This window comes from Limanda limanda, chromosome 17 (assembly GCF_963576545.1).
Source record: "Limanda limanda chromosome 17, fLimLim1.1, whole genome shotgun sequence".
In the NCBI taxonomy this organism is placed as follows: Eukaryota; Metazoa; Chordata; class Actinopteri; order Pleuronectiformes; family Pleuronectidae; genus Limanda; species Limanda limanda.
Genome location: NC_083652.1, coordinates 16,074,955 through 16,092,684, shown reverse-complemented (window position 1 = coordinate 16,092,684; position 17,730 = coordinate 16,074,955). Strand labels below are relative to the sequence as shown.

Genomic DNA, 17,730 nt, shown 5'->3' with positions numbered 1-17,730 from the left:
CTTGTATATTTATATAATATTTCTTATGACATTATATACAATATAGAGCACAGGTACACACATATTTATAGATATAAAGGAAGCTGGTAAAGTATAGGATAATTATTCATTAATAATTTGTGGAGAAATGGGAGATTAAATAGATTTGTACTTCTGCTCACTCCTTTTTTAATATTTAGTTTAAATCCTTAAGTTTTCAATAATTTCCCCCCTCATCACTGTCGGTAAATTACACATGTCCCTGTTATGTCCCCCACTCTTTTTCTTTACATGGTCAAATAAATAAAAATGCAAGACTGAATGAGTATTTGAGTACTGTTTCCAACAACCTCCACACCTTATTCCAGATATGTCAAAGTTTTTATTACTTAATATTGAAGTTCACTGTAGTTTATCTAGCGTACAAATACCACTGTGTCATATTTGCCCCCCCAAATATTTTCATTTTACTTTATACTTTTACTAACACTGATTTAAGTATTTATATATATAAAATCTACTCAGGGCTTATATCTATCTACCTTTACATTTTGCACAGAGAACCTGTACAATCTATTTTACTCTGTGAACTGAACTCGTCTTAATGTTGAAATCCTCACCGGAAACTGCCTCTGTTCACAATTGAAACCTTAGCTTCTGTGAGCACATTTCCGGGAGAATGCGCCTGTGACACGCGTGGACATGTAGATCAGCTCTGACACCGACATACCAACAAAGAGCTGCTTCCAGAGGCTTCACACATTTTTCACTTTGTTCATCTCCCTCTCAGTTTGAGCTCCGTCACTAACAGAGTCGTGAAATATTATGCATAGCTGATCACAAGTCAGAATGCAGGATTGGACTCATGTTATGGGCGTGGCAGGCAGGTACAGAGGATTGTTCTCCACACAAACCTCCATCTGACTTTACTACAGACCATATATGGTCTCTACCAGACTGTATGATAAGGTCCCTGTAGTGCAGGACGACCCCTAGAGGCGTTGTAGAGCATCACTGCACAAGACACAGCTGCAGTTGCATATTCAGATTTGTGGCTCCATGTTTATTGCAGTTTTATTGAAGCTGGACCAATCTAAAGTTGTCCAGCCCCCTCTAAACTAACGGAGTTGGACAATATGACGCATCAGCTAAAGCGTTTGATTATTGGTAAAAGTGCAACACAATTAAATAGTTAATTCCATATAGCTCCACTTTTTAACCAGACGTAAATTACATGCCTCCTTTTATCATTGTCTAACTTTATGCCAATGCATATTCATGTGATACGAGCTTGCTGACTCCGGGTTTCAAAAAGTCTAAGAAACAATAATAAGTTGATTCTTAGGTGACAGTTAGACCCATTGACATTAAGACAGAAACAGTATTTGGTCAATAAGCACTGTAGGTTTTATTACAAGTCTCAGTAACTACAGAGCAGAGGAAAGAACTGGGAATTCCAATTCACATTAACCTACAACCAAAAGCATGTTCATGAAGAGAAAAAAAAAAACTGGTAAAAAACACTTCGGACCATTTAAAAAGGAGGAGTTGCAACAACGATCACACCAGGAGACAAGTGTAAAATATTCTGCACATTTCTGACGAGGGCCCTTCTGTGCAGACAGGAAGGGAAACGGGGGGGAGACTTCATTTCTATGTCGTGTCCATCTGCAAAAAAAAACAAGATGGGAATTAGACAAATGCCAGAGCAGGATAAGTCAACTGGGGACAGGTACGACATTGAAAACTGAACATACTCTGGCATTGTAGGCGTCTAATTGGGCGTCGAGTTCCTCTGCTGACATCGCCGCCTGCTTAGTGTTTCCGCCACGTCCTCCTCGGCCCCGTCCTCTGGGACCACCCGGACCGCCGGCGCCACGGCCTCCTCGACCTCTCTGCATGCCACCGAAGTTGCCTCCTCGATTTCTGTTCATGCCTCCGCCGCCACCTCTGTTCATACTGACAAAACAAGGGACATCAACACGCAGCCCTCACAATAAGTTCCAGTCAAATATCTAATAATTATAATAATGCACTCACCCCTGTACAGGTCGTCTCTGTGTGTCGATCTGTGATGTGACGAGTTGGATGTTCATGGGCCGCCCTGAAAGAACAAAGGTACAATACGTTTACAATCTGAGCAGGACAGCAGTGCACAATCAAGGCTGGAAAACAAATACAGCAGCTTCATTCAATGTGCGTTTGATACATACCATCGAGTGGAATGCCGTTGTACTGCTTCATGGCCTTAAGTGCGTCTGCTCTTCTTTCAAAGTGGACATCTGCAGTTCCCAGACTTCTCCCTGATCGGTCATAATGAACCGCCGCCTTCTTCAGAGTTCCAAATTCAGCAAAGAGTTCCTGAAGAGGGAAAGACAGACATGAGTATAACAAACAAACACCACAAACTAACATTTGTGTCTTCCTACTAAAAACAAAAGGGTAAAAATAAACCTGCATACCTGAATGTCTGCATCTGAGACTCCAAAGTCGAGATTGGAGACGAGGAGCTTCCCTCCAGTTTCCACGCCTCCTCCTCCGCCACCTCCAGCAGCGCCATTGAAGCCGCTGAAGCCGTTGTCGAACATGTCGTGCTGCCACTTATCGGGAAGCGATTTAAGCTGCAACAGATGAAAGAGAACGCACCTGCTGACTTCAGGATCCCCCTTGCCTCTGTCAATCACAGACTCCACTCGGCTGGGTGCTGGGGCAAGCAGGGCCTCCGCTTCCGACAGGGTCACGGTGCTCGGCTCCCCCCCAAGAGGGTCCCAAAGTCCCCTGCCCACCCCACCACTACAGGCAAGTGAATCAATACAGACAGGGGGAAATATACAGGATAATCTGAGCCAGTAAGGCAAAGAGGTTGTGCTGCTAATCACATCTAAATACAAACATATTGTAAGTGGTTTTAAAAAGCATCTGCTCAGATGTTTACATCAATGACAACTGAGTCAAACCCCACCAGAATTACCCCAAACCCCCCGCCCCCCCTGCTCTTCATGAAACCCCCCCTGAACAGCTTGTACCAGTATCGCCCACAGAGTACTCTTGCCATGTGTGCCTCCACCAAAGATTCTCCAGACACGATCCTCGGGTACACAGGGGGTCGCCATCTGAAGCAGCGTGGCCTCCAGCGTTGCACCATGTTTCCCGGTTCACCCGAAAGAGTTCTTTATAGCAGGCCACGAAAATGGCTCTCACGGAGCGGGAAGGGGAATTGTCCACAAGGAAATGGGGAGAGAGATCGTGAAAACACCTAGAAAATGGCCGGCTATCCCCTCTCCGGGAGAGTGGATTATCTAAGCGTCCATTTTGAGACCACGCCATTTTGTTTGGGGCTTTGTTGGGACTCGTCTAGACGCTGATACACTAAAGGAAGTGGAGATTCGCCATTTATGGACACTACCAGGGGGGGGTGAAGTCCACCGATCCATCCATAACAGCCACGCTGGTCGATAAGCCACCAAACCGGGCCTCGGTGTGACCCCCGCCGGCCTCTCCCGAACAAAAGGCCGTCGTCACCGGGGGCATGGACTATGAGCTCCCAGAAGTGGTGATAAAAATCATGAGGGCAGAATATTCTCGATGGAGCAGATTCCTCTCCCCCTCCTCAACCTGACCAGTGGGGCTGGAAAGGGCTCTGACTGCTCGTGGACGACTAGCTTTAATTTAAGGTGCTGGATTCAAAATGGCGCCGCCGAGGCCTTCCCGATCCAAGTTAGCCACCCCGGCTAACGCCTCCTCCAGCCAGGCCTCTTCGTGTGGAAAAAAAAGATGCGACATACACCAGCTGTGGGAGACTGCATAAGCTATGTATACAACTCCCGTATAATGCCGAACCGAGAGCTAAACCCTGCGGTCAGCATGCACTCTATTAGCTCCACTAGCTAGAGGGTTAGCTGGCAAGCTTATCGTAGAATAGCAGGATGTGACCCAGGCTTCTCTCAGGTTAGCCGACGGGTTTTTATCCTTTTCTCGCCCACTCCTCTTAACTTTCTCATACCCTGTTGTAAGGCGTTGTTCTGCCTCTAGCACGGCTCGGGTTCTGTCGGTTCCTCATGGGGCCGGATGCTCCGCCTCGGCCTCCAAATCCGCCGTCTCCGCCGCCGCCGCCTCCTCTCATGCCAACCCGCCCAGGGCCGCCTGCTCCTCGGCCGCCGGAGCCTCCGCGGCCCCGGCCTCTTCCGCCGCCACCACGGCCTCCACCTCCGCCTCTTTGCTGCCTGTTCTGCTTGATAATGTCGTCTAGAGACATATCCATCTTATCGGCCATTATGCTAACACGGGTGACGCTAAACTGGGAACAGTTGAATTAAAAAAAATACACCGTGTGTTGGTCCCTCGCTCTCTGCCCTGCACAGCTGCACGTTGACTGGTCTGATGAGAAAAACACAATGACCTAGCGGCCGCCTGCATATATACGTACTGGTTCGTGACGTAGACGTGTCGTCACGACGCACAACAAAGGAACAACAACGTCTCTGTTATTGTCCCTGTTACTCATGATGATAATAATATTAAAGTCACTCTCTCACTTTATAAACCTTGACTCTTGGACCTTAGGGAGTTTTGCTTTACAGATTCAATTAATCAGCAGCTTTTTACCATAATCAATTGATCAAAGGAGTAATTTCTGTCACTGCTTCCAGCTGCTTAAATATAATTATTTCCCAATAATATTTGTGTTTTTTTGTGACAGACTGAATATCTGTGATCAGACAAAAAAAGCCAATTTTGTACATAAGTACATAAGTAACACGCCAAATAATGAATCCATTAATTGGTTACTCTCTCACTTTATAAACTGTGATTCATGTACCTTAGGGAGTTTTGCTTTACAGATTAAATTCATCAAGATAATTAATTAGCAGTTATTTACCATAATCAATAGATCAAAGGAGTCTTTTCTGTTACTGCTTCCAGCTGCCTAAATATAATTATTTACTGATAATATTTGGGTTTATTTGTGACAACAGACTAATTATCTCTGATCAGACAAAAAAAAGCCAATTTTGTACATGCACCTTATTAGTAACACGCCAAATAATGAATCCATTAATTGGTTACTCTCTCACTTTATAAACTGTGACTCTTGTACCTTAGGGAGTTTTTCTTTACAGATTCAATTAATCAGCAGCTTTTTACCATAATCAATTGATCAAAGGAGTCATTTTCTGTTACTGCTTCCAGCTGCCTAAATATAATTATTTCCCAATAATATATATATATTTTTGTGACAGACTAAATATCTATGATCAGACAAAAAAAAGCCAATTTTGTACATCCTTCTTATAAGTAACACGCCAAATAATGAATCAATTAATTGGTTACTCTCTCACTTTATAAACTGTGACTCTTGTTCCTTAGGGAGTTTTGCTTTACAGATTCAATTAATCAGCAGCTTTTTACCATAATCAATTGATCAAAGGAGTCATTTTCTGTTACTGCTTCCAGCTGCTTAAATACAAATATTTCCTATATTTGTTTTTTTTGTGACAGACTAAATATCTATGATCAGACGAAAAAAAAGCCAATTTTGTACATCCTTCTTATAAGTAACACGCCAAATAATAAATCAATTACTTGGTTAAAAAATAAAAAATAAACAATGATGACTTATGAATATTCATCATCTTCACCCATAGGGAAATTCCCTCAATATTTATGCAGGATCAATACGAGCAGGAGTATTGTAAAAGACTTTTATTCAACATTTTGTTTCGTTTAGGGTATGGGGGAGGAGGGGGGGGCACCAGGGGCAGCACACTTGGGAAGGTCTCTACTTAGTAAAGTCCATTTGATAGGCAAGAAAAATTCATTTTAAAACGTTGGCCTTCTACATTGCATTTGGCTTCCAGAACTCGCCCATGAAGTGTGTATCCAATGTGACCATTTCATTACTTCTACAATAACTATCTTCCAAAACAACCTTTAAAAAAAAGACGTCAGCCCTTTCGCATTTTCCTCCAAAGTCATATAAGTAGCAGTAGTAAAGAAAACAGGGTTTGTGTTTAAGACTGCAGTCTGTTCTGTCCTGTGCAGAGCGGCAACAGTTTGTACCTCAGCATCAGATGTCAGCAAATTGTGATGAAAGTTTGCATCAGTCCCATCCACATAAACAATGTACACATGAAGATTTTGTGACTTGAAAAACACATGAACCAAGAGAGGGGAGAGTTTGTGCTCCCGTGGAATCCCAGTTCTTTTCTTCTTAGTCAGTTGGAGATGATAAAGAAAGAGACAGGGGTTGCTATGGTCCAGAGTTGAGAGACAAGCTCGGCGTTCTGTGCTAAGACCGGCCAACAGGGCTGACTTTCTGGCTGACAGAGGGCTGATGGAGGAAAAGTTCGCGAGGATAATGGGTGGAGAAAAAAAAGCGACTGGACCCTCGTGAGAAAGACTAGGACTTCTTGGAGTCCTGTGTGTTGCGTTTCTTGAGGTCACTCAGGTCCACCGGCGTGAAAGCTGCAAGATAGAGAGAGAAAAGAGATGTGCTTGACTTATTTCATCCTTCAGTGTGTCATTAAAATACAATTTGTTTCACTAAGTCTTTAAACTGAAACTTACAATGTAGGTTAGGATTTGGGTTCTTCTCCACATACTCCTGTGGTCCACGGTCATTACGTTCACTATTTTGTGTTGATCTGATGTCTCTGAGCACACACTGCCAAGCTGAAGAGGGGCAAAGACAACAATGCTTTTGTTACATTTAGAAAAATGTCAATCAACATTCAACTTGATGAAGGAAAACAACAAGCTCAACTTAATGAATGTGAGATGAGTAGGCCAGTTTCACTGAATCTGAGACAAAGTCCTGACACTTGCCAACTTGAAAGCCAATTCCTTAGCTTTGTTGTCGGATTCAGATACTGTAGTACATAGTTTCCAGTTTCATTCTCAGCACTTCAAACAGGTTTCCTTTGAAGCTTTGAACCTCAAGTAGTCATATGGAGCCTTAATATATATGTGGGCCCATTTTGTTTGTCTCATGCATGCACACAGGTGACGTGATACTTAGTCCTGCTAATGGCTTTGCATTGTTCCACTGATTTACAGGTTTCTAAACTTCCACAGAGACTAGATTGTGACTCTTTATTTAGAAGATATCGCCACCACGTGGTTTCACGTCAAGATGTGAAGCAATGTCTGGCAATATTGTAGACCTCATGACCTCAAGGACAGAATCAATGTGTTTTTGCTAAGTAACACTTTATGCAAACTCAAGAGAATGTACAACGGTTTAGTGTGGCCTCCTGCAATAAGGAGAGAAAGCTCAATCTCGACTTTAAGATATGATTCTACAATGTTATGTTTAGAATAAACTACGAGATAAATAATGTAACACATGCGCATATTAATGTTATTAAAAAGGAGTCTCTTTGGTTCAGTGCATCAACAATTATATTTAAAAACAAGTCTCTAGATTTAAGCTGTAAGAGATAAGGTTACACAGGACAAATGTTTTTGTTTTAAATGAAAAATTCATCACGTCAACAATCGGGAGTAAACTTACTATCATGTATAAAGCGCACATTTTCCTCGTGTGCAGGGGTGAAGAGTTCCCCAGTGTTAGTGGGCGATCGGGGGCTTGAAGTCCGCTTGTAACTATTCACCATCCTGGGAGCAGATGAGCTTGATAAACATGAAAACAGCAACATTAGCAGCACAAACAGAAATTCATATAATTTAACACTGTTTACGGCAACCTAAATTTCAACGACCCAACACTGTTCATACCTATAATTACATTTGACAAAGCTACGAGGACCATTGTCAAAACAATTTGAACACTTGCATGATCACTCAAGTGCAGAGACGTTTTTTCTCACCTGGTCATTCTGTTTGCAGTCTGTACTCGCTCCTCGCTCCTCTACGGTGAGTGGATGTGAAGGATACAAAGGTCTAGAAGTCCACAACTGGATTCTTGTAAAAAAACAAACAACACAGAGTTTAGCACCCCCACATGATCCAAGAAGTCAGTTACTAACTTTGATGTCATGGAACCAAGAACATTTACTTACAAACTGTAGCTAAGTACAATTTAGTGATGCACGTAATTCACTTGAGAATATTTTTCATGTAATATTTTAGAGAGAATACTTTGCTTAAGGTACAAGTTACTTTAGAGGGAACAATATTACAAAAGAGAGCTGAAACTACAGTGAATAATTGTTAAGTAAATGAAGGTTAATAAAGACAATAACTACATAAGAAAGCTAAAATGCATTAGTAAGAATCTAATTAAACATTATTACAATGATATAGAGCTGACAACTTGATTACTTGATTTATAGGTGAACTGATCCAAAGAAATACAATCAGCAACTGTTTTGAGCATTGATTAACATTTTCAACACAAAATAATGAAACAACTGAAGTTATCTGATTCCAGCCTCTCTAACGAGTTACATTTCATGACTGTAAACTTGATATTTTGTCAAACAAACCAAAAAACATGTGAAGGCATCCATTTTGGCTCTGAGTTATGACTATACAAACAGTAAACCAGTTAATTATAGAAGAAAACAAGCAAATTACCCAATAATGACAATACCGCTTTCCTTATTACTCTCTTGTTACTATTACTTATCAGAGTAATGTGAATGTTTACATTTGATGCTTTACTAATACTAGTCTATTTACTGTGGAAGTTTTTTTTATTGTACTTAACTTAACTTAAACTGTAACACATATGTTTTCCTTGTAATGGAGCATTTCTGCACAGTGGTTTACACACTCTATGATCGGATCTGAACAGTGCATCCTAACATGGAGCTGAATTAGTAGTAGCATCAGTAGATGTTTGCTAGTTAGCTCCCTGAGTTTACAGTGCTAGCTTCCTACTCATCTACACATCCTCTGATGGATTCTGAGAAGTGAAACAACCCCAGTCACAGTTCATGGAGTGAACTGAAGGTTGTTATTGTTCACTTGTACCCAAACAGCCAGAGAGCACAGAGGAAACGGACGAGCCGGGTCGTTGTTTACGTTTTTTTGAACTGAAGTAGCTTCAGCAGTGTTGGGAACAGGCTACACACTTTAGCCCAGTGTTGTTGACTACAGCTCTCACAATGCAACACAACACCTGGTGTCTAGCATCGTGTGTGATTGTTTTGGGGGGTGGGGTGGGGGGGCTGTGTTTCCCTTCAGCTGCCTCCCGGTGGGGGGGACAGCGAACTGGGGGATCTGCTGACACGATAGTTGTGGGGGCTAGCTTTAGCTTCTCTGCTAGCTGGTGATTTGCATTGTCTTGTCGTAACGTTAGCTTAAAACAGCTAATATTCCCACCAGCAGCTGCCCGGTGTAAAACCTCCCCCCAGGAGGACAATTTACCCGGTAACGATCAAGTAAATCCACCCGATAGAGAACATAGAGTTAAAATATCCAACCAACCTCTTTTTATTACCTCTCCTTTCGCTTTCTTTATTCACAGACTGTGTTCGCCGTTAGACCTGCTAAAACGTTGCCAATGCCAACGAATCATTTCCGGGAGAGGACACGGAAGTGAAAGAACCCCTCATGATTATAATATAATATAATATAATATAATATAATATAATATAATATAATATAATATAATATAATATAATATAATATAATATAATATAATATAATATAATATAATATAATATAATATAATATAATATAATATAATACAATACAATACAATATAATATAAAAATAAGAGATTATATTATTAGATAAAATAAAATAAGATATGATATGATTTAAAAATGTGTACACAAATGACCATAATACTATACAATACAGTTTTATCCATTAGAAAAGTGTGGAGAAGACAAACGTTTAAAAAGAAATGCAGTAAGTCGACCTATCTACAGTTTAGTGGTCATGTATATGGTCACTTTTTCGTTTACTTTTATTACTTTCTATTTTAATGACAAACCTACATGACAGAAGGCTTTTTTCCATTGTTGCATTGTGTTTCATGACAGATGTCATGATGTTCTTTTTGTCACATTTGTGTTTCCATGTATAACACTAATAAAAAAGCAGCTGCAAATAAACCGGACCACAGCTGAGGGACCAAAATATTTTTGTTCCACTGTAGCATTGCATTACACATCAGAAAGAAGGATCAGTGAAAAGCTACGGTTTGGAGTGACGGCGCTTAAACAGACACACTTGCAAGTCAGTCATATGTTTATAAAAGGTTTCTTTATTTTATGAAAATGTACAAAAATAATTATAGTAGAGACAATTATAAGACTTTCATTGCTGATAATTGCATTTCTACTACGGAAAACACCAGCAATTCATTAGGGAAGAAACACCGCAGCAGAAGAAGTGCTTGTGCAGCATAATCTTTTTTTTTCTTCAATTCCTGACCTATCTGTGAAGTATTAACTATTAATGTGGATCCTGTCTCTGCCCAGCAGTGAGGATACATAACTCTGTGTAAGACACCAACATCTAACGTCTCCAATTCGGTGCTGCAGATTTAATACAACATGGAGGCTGCACAGTGCAACCTACTTCACTGATAAACACTATCACAGATACAGTGCTGTAAAATACACAAGGATTGAAATGAATCTAATTTTCTTCAGAGAGGATTGCACGTCACGTGTCAAGACGACATTTCAGTGACACGTGTTTGACCTTGTGGTACATGACATGTGAGTACATAATACAGACATACCACAGACACTATGAGAAATACACATATTCACAAAATAAAGTTGAATTAAATATGACCAGAAACCAAAACACAGCTCAATTGAATATAGCCTCATGGCTATAATAAAAAAAATCTCGGAGTAAGGTGTCCTACACGTCTGAAACCAACAAACAGACCCAACAGGATCAGTGATGGTGGCCTGAGCGTTTTCCTCTGTGGGCCTGAGCTCATCGTTCTGTCTCTGTTCCCTCTTGGGTCCGTGTGGTGGCCGGTCACACACAGCCAGTCTCAAACAGTTTGGCCAGTTCTTTGCAGTCTGGGTCGATGAGGTCAGCGGGCTTCTCTCCGTTTTCATTCTCTGCCTCTGTGCTGGCTCCTATCGACAGCAGGTAACTGTGGAGAGCAAAGCACAGGGTTGTTGAAGGATTGAGGGATTCTCTTAAAACATGTAAGCATGAGATTATTTATCCTTTTATTCAACTGATCTTCTTCCGTGCCTGTGTTTTTATCACTGTCTTGACTCAGAGACTTCAGAATAAGACAGAGTGTCATAACTCGTAGCTGTTAAAGCAGCTTTAAATATTGTGGATCAGTTTATGACCATCGCTTCTTCCTTTGGCTTTAAATAAAACCAAACATCTTGATATTTGGGTCTTAAAAATTCTCTACCCTTGTTTGCTTTATGCTGAAAACACTTTTTTTGTGTATTGTGATGGTTCAATTGCCTCTGTTTCATAAACGTCTTCTCATTATGTTCAGCCACTTTTAAGACATACTGCCAATATTCAAATTCAAACTACTATTATTAAGAATCTACAGATATTGTTGGTTCTAGTCAGGCTGTTGTGGTCAATTAGTATTTTGTTTTTTTTTGTTAAAATCTAACTTTATTCTGCTTTTCAGAAATCAGAAGGTGAGGAATGTACAGGAAATAACTTAGTCTACGTCACTCAAGGGTGAAAAAGGTGACATTATTACCGAGCAATTTCTGGGTAGCCGTCGCTGCACGCCATGTGAAGTGGCGTCCATCCGTCCTCGTCCCTCTGATGAACATCAGCGCCATATTTCACCAGCAGCTTCACCGCCTCCATGTTTCCTGTCAGCACGGCTTCATGTATCGCTGCCATACCTGCACACAAAACTAAATGAGTCCTCTGCAGCAGGTAATGAGGTCGACATTGTTTCTAATGTTGCCTCTGATTAGCTTAAAAGGGTTTTGAAAGTCTCCAGGGAATACTGCTGCAGTAAAGCAGAAGCTGTGGGAGTTGGACTGACCTGAGTGGAAGATTGTATCCACACGAACCTTCCTCGCCCTCATGAACCGACCAATCTGCTCCAGATCTCCCCGTCTGACAACATCCTGGAAGACGATGTCATTGGGGAAGTGCACTGTTCTCTTTGCAGGTGTGACCGGTGCGACAGGTGCAGGAGGCTCCTGGGCCGGCGTGCGCCGTGTGGAGCGGTACCGCGGCTCCTTGGTATATGAAGGGATGTATGTCGGTGCACTTTTGTATGTGGACGTGTGGTATGACGGAGTGTACTGTGTTGTGCTGTACTGCGTCGGGGTGTACTTTGTCGTGGATGTGTATGAGGATTTGTACTGCGTGGGTGTGTATTGTGATGGGGTGTAGGATGTCGGCGTGTGGTAGGTCGGTGTGTACTGTGAGGCGCGTGTGTACGTTGACGCCGGTACGTGGTAGTTGAACTTCATCCCTGCGGTGGAGCTGGCTCTGCCTCCTCCTCTGCTGTCAGTCCAGGAGGAGGGAAGTGAGAAATCCAAGAGAAATGCACCAATCCAAGAGAGAAAAAAGAGTAGTATCCTTTGCGGTGTGTCCTTTTTGTCCTCTCCTTATTTATCCAGATAGAAGAAGCCCAGAATGTCAATCACTTTGCATGATTGAAACAAATCCTTGGCTTCTCTCCACTGGGTCCCAGTTCCTTTCTTTTTAACTCCTGTCGTCCTCTTTTTGTCGTCTGCTGGGAATTTCTCCCATTTGACTTTGAGATGGTTTGTTTGCACAGTGTGTTTGCTGCTGCACAGGCCCGTCGTCTGACCGGGCCACTTGGACAGGACCCCTTTATACCTTCTGTTGGGCTATTTTGGGGCCTAATATCCAGTGACTACAGCCTAGAAATGAGTGGCCCTTGTGCAGCTCCTCCCACTGTACAGGCCCTTGTCCACTGACACTGCGTCCTCCCCTAAGATCATAAAATCTGTTGACAAAAATTGTTGTCCTTGCGTCTTGCTTGAGATATGTACCACTCAAGTTTGTTGGAGACTTTGAGCCAAAACCTATTTTGGGCTTTTCCAAGTTTAGTCAGTTTTCTGTGAATCCAGTTGTTTTGATGCTATCGACGAAAGAGATAAATAAACAACATTCAAAAGGGACAGCACATGTTGTCATGCTTGTACGTGTTGTCGAATCGTCTGCTTACCTCATGTCCGATGGCGCAGTGTAATATTAATTTCCAAAACACTTTCAGTTTCACAATACAAAGCAGATTTTTCGTCTCTGTTTCTTCAAGTGCTCCTTTCGCCCATGTTCCTTCTTGTGTTCCACATTGACCTTCCTCACGTGTCACTTCATGCCTGCCCTTTGCATCACAACCAGATACACTAATAAACCCCCCCACTGAGGCTACCTGTGGCAGTGCAGTCACGACCAGCCGAGGGGGCAAAGCGTGTAAATGCAACCTCTCCCTTCAGATGCCTCAAAAAAGTCACATGGTTACGAGAAACGCGGCTATTTCCAACACTGAGGTATGACCTCGTGCTGCAGCACACACAGAGAAATAACCTCCTAAGTTCTTCTCGTTAACGATGGCTATACGATTTGAAGAACTTAATTAATGAATTTAACATTTAATAATGAGCAAAACTATCTTTCATCCTCGTGTGACAGAGCGTAGGTCGTCTCCCCAGCTGTCCCCCAGACAGACGTCTAAGATGGGAAGAGCTGATTATAACCGACTCACAAAACCTTTGGAAGACGACTTGGACTGAGATGCTGCCAATGTAGCAGAGGAAATAGCAGAGCGGCCATCCTTTGGTTTTTTGTTTCTCAACACAAGTCGAACCACTTGAGGTTTCTGACCTTTCAGCTCCCCTGCTGCAATTTGCATTTCCATTCTAAAGCATAACTGCATTTTCAGCTTTATTATCGATTGAATGTTTAAGACAACACAGTGACTCACCCGTCTTCACTTTAAAGCAACATTGGTGCCCTGAAGAAATGAAAAAAAAACCTGCAGCCTGCTTTGTTTCAAAATGGGAAATTCAAATTTATTTATTGAAAAGATAATGCGTTGATTCAAGCTGATTTACAGCACGTTAACAGTCTTGTGTTATTGTATCATAGTCCGACACTGTGTACATTTTCCCAGCAGCAAATGATGGAGGAATTTCTCAGTGTTATGAGTTGATCCCAGCTCTGAATGTCATTTTGAATATATATTCATCACCTCCCTGGGTGGGGGGGGGGGCTTAGAGCTGGTGTCTACACAAATTGAAGTGAGAGTATTTGAATGTTCACAGCTTGAGGAAGAGACTTTTAAAAGCAGCTCTCGGGTTTCAGAGCGTCTTATATGGTGTGTTGGGGGTGCAGGGGCGTCCCTGAGCCACGGTGACCCTCCTTCAACCTCCACCCGCTCCTCTTCACAGCCACTTCCCCCCGCAGAAGAAACCAGGACCTCAGCGTGTGAAAAATGTTTATTTGTCGCGGCACGTTGTTAGGCCCTCTCTTGGACACATGCCAGTGAGGGGTCTCACACGCTTCCCGCTATACATAGTCTCACGCTGCCACCACCCGCCCCACACCCCCGCCCCTTACCTACCTGCCCAGTAGAGTATGATCGAGAAATCAGTCTGAAAACTAACCCTAACCCTAACCCTAACCCTAACCCTAACCCTAACCCATCACCAAAGACGTCAATAATCATAGATAGGAGAAGGAAAATTCTGATGTTATATCACAAAGGTGGCACAACTCAAACTCCCCCCGATGATAAAACATTAAAATGGACAGACAGACAGACAGACAGACAGACAGACAGACAGACAGACAGACAGACAGACAGACAGACAGACAGACAGACAGACAGACAGACAGATAGATGGATGGATATAGGAAGTTTAGCTACTGATATCAGTGATACTGCCCCTGGGTTAGGGATCAAATATAAATCTTGTCATATAAGTTACTTGACACATTAATTGTGAAATTCTGTCTTTGTATGTCTTAGGTTAACGTGACCAACTTCAACTATACACCTAAATCAGCACAGACAACCAAACCTAAATACCGACACCACTCACTAATTATCAACAGGATTTAGCAGACTATCTACTCATATGTGCTCAGAGTGATCCATGTGTTTACCTCCAGTTAAGTGTCTGGGTGGGTACGTCCAGGCCAGACCTGAAACCCAAGCCATAAGAACGACAATTTTAATAGCGACCTGTCACAGAGGCTTATCATGTGACCAAAAAGCCAGCCATGCATTCCTCACCACTCAACTGACTTGCGTGGTGCAGGTAGGAGGTAGCTCGCTGACTCCATCTTCTAAAAATAAGAGAAGCATCCCGTCTGGGTACAGCACGCTATGAATGCCGGCCGCCATCCTTTTGCTTAAAAAGGTCAGTGTAACACATGTTAGATGTATCTGTTGGAATAATCCTTGTTTCACAGCTTTGTTTTGACACTTAGCAGGAATTTGAAACTGAAATTCGGCACGGGGGGGGAAATGGAGACCGTCCATATTGCGCAGCCACTTCTCAGAAAACCACCCTGCTGTCCTGGACACATGCATTCCTGTGAGGGACAGCAGGTACATTTGAACATGTCTACTCACTGAGGGCACTGGCTGGATCCCCACAGCTCGAGGTAAGAGCTGCAGAGTGTATCTGGTTACGTCACGCGCAGTGGGCAGGTAAAGATGGAGTCATAATCTAAATCAGGAGCGAGTAATCCTGTCTTTCAGTGAGAAAGAGATGACACCATGATGCCTGCTCCAGTGATGGCTGCCTCTTGGGAAACTGAAAGGTGTGATTGGGATTTCCTGATCCTGTGTTTACTCTTGTCACCCTCTGACCCAGATTGACCGACAGCTGAATCGCTGTGGTGGGACCCCTCGGTTTAAGTCTCTCTGTAAAACACCGTCTCTTTGAGCAGCTGTTTGTGCCTCACTCACTCTCCACAGTCAGGACAAGAGGAGACGATGCACTCATCCTCTATGGTGCTGTTTTTGTGCTCAACCAGAAAAGACATTTTCCTGTCTCTTGCCTTATTTGTGCCTCTAAAAGTCTAATGCACTTGAATGTAAAATAGAATTATTATATACAAAGTAGAGAGTGAATGAATGAATGAGTAGTTGAATTGTCCAGACTCTGTGAAATGTGTGTGGTCATTAATAGACGTTAATCCACTTTACATGTATGGAAAGTGTCTCAAGGTCTCAAGTGCAGTAAAAGCAACCGTGTGTTCATGGTGTCTGCACAAGCCTCCAGTCTGCTAGAGTTACATGTCTGCTTCCACAGTGCTCCAGGGTGGAGGAGATTCCTGTCATAAAGTCTCACAAACCACAGAGTTGGAATCTGAGATGTATTATCACACACAGCATTGAATGCAGCGGAGAGAGGCCTCATCCTTCTGGTGAAGTCACTTAGACAACACTCATGTCCTTCTAGTTGCTTTGAGACAGTGGATCATTAGAAACATTCAACAGCCAAATGTTATATGTATGTTACAGTGTCATCATCGATACATCGATTTCAACCAAGAAATCCAAATTCTTCCCAAAACGAACAACTAAAACAGTGAAGGTCTCATTTTATTGAGCCTCACGCTCGGAGTGGATCCTCACACACAAGTAGCAGGAGGTGAATTCCTACACAAACACTGTGAGTCCTCACAAAGAGCAAAGAAAGAAGATTAGAGAAGTCGGCCAAAAGTCAATGGAACCAGTTGCTGTCGAAAAATGAGCCTGACTGATACACACACACACACACACACACACACACACACACACACACACACACACACACACACACACACACACACACACACACACACCCATGTCACGACCCTCGTGGTTCCCGTGCCTCTGGACTCTTAAGTTGCTGAACACTCCAAGTCATGAGCGCATAGTTTCCACAGGAATTCCTCTATATGCATTACCAACCACTGAATGAATACGTGTCTGTATTTGCTTTCACATCATGCCAACTTATATATATATAATTTAAACTTTTCTTCACTTTAAAATTCTGTATGGTCCACAATCTGAATTAAGTTAAAACTCTTTATCTATTCAAAATATTTTCATTTGATAATTGCAATGATTCCTTCATTATAGATGGAAACATTTTGCAGCCACTCATGTCTGAATTAGAAACCAGCTCTTCAGTACTGAAAGCACTGTCAAATAAACACAAGGGAGACTTGACTTCTCCACACTGCGGCCAAAATAACAGGTCGTCTCGCATCTAACCTCAACTCTAAGGCCATTATACTCAGATTGCAACCTCAACAACACACAATCACTCAGACACTCAGCTGCCACTTTAACCTAATGGCTACAGATACAGGTCAATAATGTGCAACAGGACCCGCTTCAGCAAAAAGCCTGCTACCGGCAGCCATCGCAGCACTTATCATGTTTCATAAAGATGCTCTTGATTGTTATTGCTGTTCATGTTTCCCGTATCGAGGACCACGGATCCTCCAACATCCATTATCCATTCAGCTTCAGGGTTACCAGTATAACGCAGGGCCAGCACACAGAGACAAACAAGCATTCACACCTACAGCCAATTTAGAAACTCCAATTAACCCTAATCTGCAGAAAAGGGAGGATCATGCAAACTCTACACAGAAGGACCTCAGGCAAACCGGGAGTCAAACCAGGAACCCGCTGTTTGTGACAGTGAAACAGTAATATGATATCTTCTGATGGGTCGAGAGGAGCTTTCTTAAGTTTGAAAAGTCAGGGTCAACGTTAGTGCAGCTCGCTCCGAAGGGAATGCAAATCATTTGTGGTCACAGGGAGGTGTTGTTGCATCAGACAGCTGCAGTAAATGATCGTGTTTACTGAACGTGTTTGATGATCTC

At 42.5% G+C, this 17,730-nt stretch overlaps 3 protein-coding genes across 5 annotated transcripts; all 3 read right to left on the bottom strand.

Moving 5' to 3' along the window:
- Positions 1–1,363: 1,363 nt before the first annotated feature.
- Positions 1,364–4,368, bottom strand: alyref (Aly/REF export factor). The gene is made up of 6 exons (XM_061089333.1): positions 3,983–4,368; positions 2,442–2,600; positions 2,193–2,340; positions 2,020–2,083; positions 1,737–1,938; positions 1,364–1,647 (listed from the first exon to the last, which is right to left on the bottom strand). Exons 1-6 carry the CDS (start codon positions 4,250–4,252, stop codon positions 1,633–1,635), a joined length of 858 nt encoding a protein of 285 aa, XP_060945316.1. The 5' UTR covers positions 4,253–4,368; the 3' UTR covers positions 1,364–1,632.
- Positions 4,369–5,665: 1,297 nt separating this feature from the next.
- Positions 5,666–9,457, bottom strand: mcrip1 (MAPK regulated corepressor interacting protein 1). 3 transcript variants are annotated; one of them, XM_061089986.1, is made up of 5 exons: positions 9,373–9,457; positions 7,809–7,902; positions 7,493–7,611; positions 6,547–6,651; positions 5,666–6,444 (listed from the first exon to the last, which is right to left on the bottom strand). In XM_061089986.1, exons 2-5 carry the CDS (start codon positions 7,814–7,816, stop codon positions 6,380–6,382), a joined length of 297 nt encoding a protein of 98 aa, XP_060945969.1. In that variant the 5' UTR covers positions 7,817–7,902; positions 9,373–9,457; the 3' UTR covers positions 5,666–6,379. The 3 variants fall into 3 exon arrangements, with proteins under 3 accessions (XP_060945969.1, XP_060945971.1, XP_060945970.1); XM_061089988.1 differs by having other exon boundaries at positions 7,493–7,596; XM_061089987.1 differs by having other exon boundaries at positions 9,386–9,457.
- Positions 9,458–10,893: 1,436 nt separating this feature from the next.
- On the bottom strand, positions 10,894–12,332 carry ppp1r27a (protein phosphatase 1, regulatory subunit 27a). Its single transcript, XM_061090907.1, has 3 exons — positions 11,897–12,332; positions 11,600–11,750; positions 10,894–11,014 (listed from the first exon to the last, which is right to left on the bottom strand). The coding sequence occupies exons 1-3, from the start codon at positions 12,330–12,332 to the stop codon at positions 10,894–10,896; spliced, it is 708 nt and encodes a 235-aa protein (XP_060946890.1).
- Between the last annotated feature and the right edge of the window lie 5,398 nt (positions 12,333–17,730).

What these genes read in the sequence shown, in the direction of transcription:
- ppp1r27a (XM_061090907.1), bottom strand. Translation starts at nt 12,332, where the DNA reads ATGAAGTTCAACTACCACGTACCGGCGTCAACGTACACACGCGCCTCA. An exon ending in GGATACAATCTTCCACTCAG is followed by an intron (nt 11,751 to 11,896) that starts GTCAGTCCAACT and finishes TTTTGTGTGCAG; the next exon opens with GTATGGCAGCGATACATGAA. An exon ending in GGCTACCCAGAAATTGCTCG is followed by an intron (nt 11,015 to 11,599) that starts GTAATAATGTCA and finishes TGCTCTCCACAG; the next exon opens with TTACCTGCTGTCGATAGGAG.
- mcrip1 (XM_061089986.1), bottom strand. An exon ending in TGTGCGCTTTATACATGATA is followed by an intron (nt 6,652 to 7,492) that starts GTAAGTTTACTC and finishes GCCCCTCTTCAG; the next exon opens with CTTGGCAGTGTGTGCTCAGA. An exon ending in CCCAAATCCTAACCTACATT is followed by an intron (nt 6,445 to 6,546) that starts GTAAGTTTCAGT and finishes TCTATCTTGCAG; the next exon opens with CTTTCACGCCGGTGGACCTG.
- alyref (XM_061089333.1), bottom strand. Translation starts at nt 4,252, where the DNA reads ATGGCCGATAAGATGGATATGTCTCTAGACGACATTATCAAGCAGAAC. An exon ending in GAACAACGCCTTACAACAGG is followed by an intron (nt 2,601 to 3,982) that starts GTATGAGAAAGT and finishes CATCTGTTGCAG; the next exon opens with CTTAAATCGCTTCCCGATAA. An exon ending in CAACGGCATTCCACTCGATG is followed by an intron (nt 2,084 to 2,192) that starts GTATGTATCAAA and finishes TTGTTCTTTCAG; the next exon opens with GGCGGCCCATGAACATCCAA.